At 30.7% G+C, this 5,868-nt stretch overlaps 1 protein-coding gene across 2 annotated transcripts; it reads right to left on the reverse strand.

The window, feature by feature from the left end:
- Window positions 1–1,861: 1,861 nt before the first annotated feature.
- Window positions 1,862–4,352, reverse strand: LOC145005860 (S-adenosyl-L-methionine-dependent methyltransferases superfamily protein). Of its 2 annotated transcripts, none has more exons than XM_078964976.1 (7): window positions 4,173–4,352; window positions 3,398–3,623; window positions 3,153–3,287; window positions 2,677–3,089; window positions 2,412–2,596; window positions 2,178–2,318; window positions 1,862–2,087 (listed from the first exon to the last, which is right to left on the reverse strand). In XM_078964976.1, the coding sequence occupies exons 1-7, from the start codon at window positions 4,264–4,266 to the stop codon at window positions 1,959–1,961; spliced, it is 1,323 nt and encodes a 440-aa protein (XP_078821102.1). In that variant the 5' UTR covers window positions 4,267–4,352; the 3' UTR covers window positions 1,862–1,958. The 2 variants fall into 2 exon arrangements, with proteins under 2 accessions (XP_078821102.1, XP_078821103.1); XM_078964977.1 differs by lacking the exon at window positions 4,173–4,352 and adding an exon at window positions 3,927–4,156.
- Between the last annotated feature and the right edge of the window lie 1,516 nt (window positions 4,353–5,868).

Here is a 5,868-nt window from a genome sequence, read left to right on the forward strand (position 1 = left end):
CATTGAGTGCCTTCTATTTTTTTCATGTTGGACAATGTATTTGGTAAACTTATAAGGAAAGATATATATTATACTAAACTGATTACTTTTTTTAAGGAAAGATATATATTATACTAAACTGATTACTTTTTTCTGTATTAATTAGTTTCATGGATTCACATGTTTAACCTCTCAAGTAATTTAAAAATTCTATCCTAATCTTGACATGTTGCAAGTATTGATTTATTTAAACATTGGCTTGAAAATCTACAATTTTGATTTCTTTTTAAAATACATAGCTATTAAAATTTACCAAGTATAGTATCTTACATTCATTTTATTTGATTTTAAAGGATTTCACTTTGATGATACAAATGGTGAACATGGTAAGGTGGGTGGAATTATAACAACTAGGACAGATTATAAATTACCATGGCATGATGATCTGATAAGACATGCTTTTGTGGGTGATGATATGAATGAAAATCTTGAGATGGTAAACAACAGCAGGTCAATGAAATGTTTAAGATAATTAGTTTTTGATTAAACTCAGCTATTTTAATGGGTTGATCTTATAATATTCTTATATTTGTTTGAACAAATTTGTTGCTCTTCCTATTCATTTTCATCCCTAGGACCTTCAAATAAGCAGATAAACTGTTCTTTTTTTTTCTTTTTAATAATAATCAGAAAGTTATCCCTGTTTTGGTTCCTATTTTGTTTTCCATTGTGTTTGATTTTGGTTTGATCCTCTCTTCCTCCAACACATGTTTCAGGTTCTACAGTTTTGTTTACGTTTAAGGTTGACATTTGAAAGAAAGTTTGATGCAGCACGACAACTACTCGATGAAATGCCTCAACCAGGTTTTGAATTTTCATTCCAATATGGTATTAGCCCATTCTTTGATACTTTGTAGTTACGGTTGATCTTCATTTATCTAACATATATAACTTTTGTTCAGAGAACACATTAGGTCATTGTATATTGATTTTGTTAAATATAAAATAGTTATGTGTCAGATACCGAATGATTATGTGAGTTTAAGTATATCTGACTTGATTTTCCATATTTGCCCTTTTTCATACAATGATGATGTAATATTATGTTTTTTTCTTTTCTAAGATTTTTTCTAATTTCACTTCAGCACTCATGTGAGAGAGAGAAAACCTACTTACAAAACCTCAAGGTATTTTAATGTTGTTTATTAGATTAACCAGTTATTATAGTTTGCTTTTTCTTTTAAGTCTATGCATTACTTATTATAACTGTTGAATATATCTGATTGTAGCATTGTACTTTGTTTTTTTCTTATTACGAAACATTTGGGAAAAAATAACTAAATTACCCTTATGGATTTCCATTTTGAAACAATTCCATGCAGTCGTCAAAAGTTTCAGAAAACATCCATGAATGCACTGACGAAGGAGCAGTTAGCTAACCTTCAGGAGGATGTCAAAGAATTTGACAGTTTTGAATTTGATCTATTGTGGGCCCACAAGAGGATAGACATTGTTGAGAAACTTAAGTTTTGAAACAAACAATGTAAAGTATTGTAAACTTTGTTGTTATTTCATGTTTTTTAATAAAAGGCTATGAAATACCCTCCAACTCCCGCAATTCCAACAAACACAACACGGGATTCTTTCCTAGTTATTTATTATATATTATATATAATGTATTCAACAACAAAACTGGCTACATCATCCAACCGAACATAAATCTTTTGGGGATATTATTTTGCATGATCAAGTTTTAGGATTCACTTTAGGCAGTTGACCACGAATCACAAGCCCCAATTGTTGTAAATGAGGTCTGTGTGATCGTAAGTCAAGACAAAGTTAAGAAAGCCACTGACTTGACTAGTTCATATAGGGGATGATATGTTAAGAAATAGGAATTAAGATATATTAGAAAGTTGGTTGTTTGTGATTGTGATCAATAAATATTCCACAAGTTAAAAGGTATTTGAGAATCGAGTTCAAAGGACTCTTAATAAAATGTTAGTAAGGTAGGCTCCTTCGGGATAAGATGGGTCGATAGGATGGTCACACGCTGCCCCACACTGACGTACAACTGTTATCTTCCTACCAGCCATTGATGCAGCCCCCTACAACATATGTATTATACACATCACTTAGTTACTACATACACAACACAACACAACTTGCCCTGAAAAAACATAAATAAAACAACTAACCTGGAGAACACCCAAGAATTGTCCACTCTTCTGAGTCATAGCTCCTGAACATGAACAAGTCATCAAAAACCCACCCCGTTTTGTTAACCGCATCGCCAGTGAGTTTAGATTCCTATACATTCCACTTGCACTTTGTAGAACCTACATGTAATACCATCCATCCATCATATGATATGCCATTTACATTTTACACTTACTTATTAATAAGACGATTTAATCTCAAATGACAAATACCTTCCTCCGAGGTGCTAACTTAGGGGGATCCATAATCACTATGTCCCATAATTCATTCCTAGAAGCAGCATTCTTCATGAAAATAGTTGCATCTTGTTTCAGGAATGATATCTTCCCTGGATCCAGATTGTTGAGAATGACATTATGGTTAGCTACTTCCAAAGCAGGAGATGACGTATCGACACCTGTGTTGTGTTGTGTGTCAATCAAACAACATACACATTGCTTATTGGAAATAAATAAACGAGGGAGTGGAAACAAATACCAGTGACTTCCAAAGCATGACCATGTGCAGCATTTAGAGCAAAGCCACCAGTATAGCAGCACATGTCAAGCACTCTTTGACCATCCGAAATGGTGGATATAAATTCACGGTTTTCACGCTGATCCGCATAAAACCCTGTCTTTTGTCCATCCAACGAGATCATATAAGATATCCCATTCTCCACAACCTTAACCACCCTTTCACATAATAACTCTTCTTCTTCTTCTTCTTCTTTTTCTAAGTCTAACCCTTCTTCTTTCAATATCTCTGTTGATGGCCTCCACACTACAGTCTTAATCATATTCAATCCACTGATACACTTCTTAATATGTTGCTTGTACTTCTCAACCCATGCAGCTGACGACGCAATCACAGCCAAATCCCCAAACACATCAACTATAAGGCCTGACAATCTGTACTTTGGAAAATTAAATCAATGGTATAAACAACAGATTCAAAATAATAGAAATAGCTACCTATCTCCTTCACTATTCACAAGACGATATGCATTTGTATTGGCAGAAGGGAGCCCCAAGCTCTTACGTAATCTGATGGCTGCATCTATTCTTGTTTCAAGTAGCTTTTCCACATTCAATGCACAAGAAGGATCTCTGTGCCATTCAATTCATTCATTCCATCCAGATATTAATTAAAATAATCTTCATCAAACAGTTTTTTAATTTGAGTACGTAATTATAGAATATGTATAATTATATAATACCCTGATACTTCCTCCTCTAGCTGCATGAGCCTCACACAGAACATAGAGCAGGAGTTGTACAAGCCCCAACCGATTGGCTTTTGTGTCCCGTCAGCCACCAGCACAACATCACCTGTTTTTGGGGGCGGTCTACCAACAATTCTATCAACTGCACCGCTGTAAACCATTGGGCTTCCATCACGAAACAGTTGTGTTTTCCCCTTCTTTAGGATAACCTTTGCAACACCTGCAAAACCATCTCATTCTCATCAACCCAATCCATGTTACCATTTATTGGTATATGCTAACTGCTAAGGGCTAAGCCTATATATCAAACCCATAACCCAGAAACAAAGTCAAATTCCAGTTTTAAAAACCAGACAGACTATGCTTCCTGACACACGCCACATGCCTGAAAACCTAAATATTTATAAAACAAAAATTAATTGCTTTAGGTTTTGGTGACATAAACAACCAACATCAATCAATTGTGAAGGGTAAAATTAATTGGCGTGCCATTCAAAATAATATGAAAATACCCAAAAAAAACCTGCTAAATTTCAGAACCAGACAGATACAAGTAATCAGTTGAAAGAACAACACCCCTGTTAGGTGCATTCCCCAAGTAAAATCAGGAAATCACTTATCACCCCACGTCGTTTACAAAAATTAACCACCCACGGCAAGTTTTATATTCCAAACTTCTAATATACTCGGACCAGCCAGTCTCAAAAGAAACGGCACAATTTCAAGGAAGTTACGAATTTCAAAAGAAACGGCACAGTTGAGAGATGACCCTTGGGATGGTTTGAAGCGATATCTTGAAGGGTGGTGGTGGTGGTCAATGGTGGAAGAGTTAAGCACCTCGTCAGACGGCTTGAGAGCAACATATAAGCTGTTTGAAGCTCCGACTGCTTTTCTATAGCTCAGTTTTTCGCCCTTGGGATACATAAGCAGGGAGAGCTCCTATTACAGTATTTTAAAGGGATAATGACGAAAAGGAATGTAATTTTACTTTGTTTAGTTATTACATTTTTTTTATTATTATTTAGTTATATAATTAATTAAACTTTTAAAATAAAAACCAAAAATTATTAATCGATTATTTTAAATAAATTATTAATTAAGAGATTTTTTTAGTTATATAAATTTTAATCATTGATTTAAATAAATATGTGAAATTATATCACTTTATAATTTGTATTAAGTTTATTTTTATTTTTATTCTAATTTTATTAATTTAATGCAATTAAAGTGGAAAATTTAAAATTTAAAATTTGAAATGAAGAATTAATAGGTTTACAAATATCATGTATTAATTAGGAAATATAATATGATGACACATGGTAAAATGAGAATAAAATATACATTAATTAAGAGGTTTGATAAGATGACACATGTCAAGAAGAGAATAATATTATTCTTTTATTAGATAGGAATATTTGTCATTAAATTATTAAAAAAAATTACATTTTACCCTTATCACGTAATATCCGGTCATAAGGATAAAATATGAATATTTTTAATTTAGTGACAAATATATAACGAAAAAAATTTAATGCCAAAATGTAAACAAAACTGAAGTTTGTTTTCCTTTGAAAAAAATTCAATTAAATGTGAACAAACTTTCCTCTTATATTATATTTTGGTTTAGAAAATTATACATTTTTGTTAAAATTTTAACAACATTTGTTGATGAAAAAATTTATGAAATAAAAAAAAAAAAAAAACAAAACTCCGAAAAAGGTAGAAAAAATGAAAAACGAAATAATATTATATGTATAAGTTTTATGTTATAAAACTATGCAATATTATATGTATAAAAATTATCTTAATATTATATGTATGAATTTTGTATTATAAAATTATGCAAAATATAAATTGATATACATTAAGCTATATACGTTGTTTATAAAAGAATACATACATACATTGCTATGTTATATATGTTATTATACTCCATGTATTGACATACATCATATTAGTATATTTATTATTAAATATAATACTGAAAAATGAAAGTCAAGCTTTTTAGAATTTAGACATTTTTAGTTTATCCGGACAATTGATTTATATTTGAGATTGTATTTTTTTTTAAAAAGTTTGAATAATTATTGACATTTATGATTATTTAACTAGACATATAGAGTTAAGTAAAATCGTTAACATGTTTTATGAAGTGTCATTTACAAAAATATATATTTTTTTAGAAAATTGTAGATACATATTCAACAATTAAAACGGCATTATTTTTTTCTCTAATAAAGTCACTCATAATTTTAAAAAGTTTTAGAAAAAACAATTCATATTTAAATAACTATTATAAAAAAAAATAAGGTTTTTAATTTTTTTCTTCATAATACAACGTAATTTCTGACCATGAAATACAATTTCTTAATAACTATGGGTTTTTATGAGCTATAGTTTAAATTTATTTCATAGATGGTCCTTTACGAGTTATGGTTTAAATTACATGATCAAAACTGCCATAT

Source organism: Lactuca saligna, chromosome 7 (assembly GCF_052625555.1).
Source record: "Lactuca saligna cultivar CGN05327 chromosome 7, ASM5262555v1, whole genome shotgun sequence".
Classification (NCBI taxonomy): Eukaryota; Viridiplantae; Streptophyta; class Magnoliopsida; order Asterales; family Asteraceae; genus Lactuca; species Lactuca saligna.

Bases quoted from the DNA above. Each gene is read 5' to 3' on its own strand.
- LOC145005860 (XM_078964976.1), bottom strand. From the start codon at position 4,266: ATGTTGCTCTCAAGCCGTCTGACGAGGTGCTTAACTCTTCCACCATTG. The intron at 3,624-4,172 runs GTCATCTCTCAA...ATGGTTTTGCAG, and splicing joins CGCTTCAAACCATCCCAAGG to GTGTTGCAAAGGTTATCCTA. The intron at 3,288-3,397 runs GTATTATATAAT...TGAATGGCACAG, and splicing joins CTAGAGGAGGAAGTATCAGG to AGATCCTTCTTGTGCATTGA.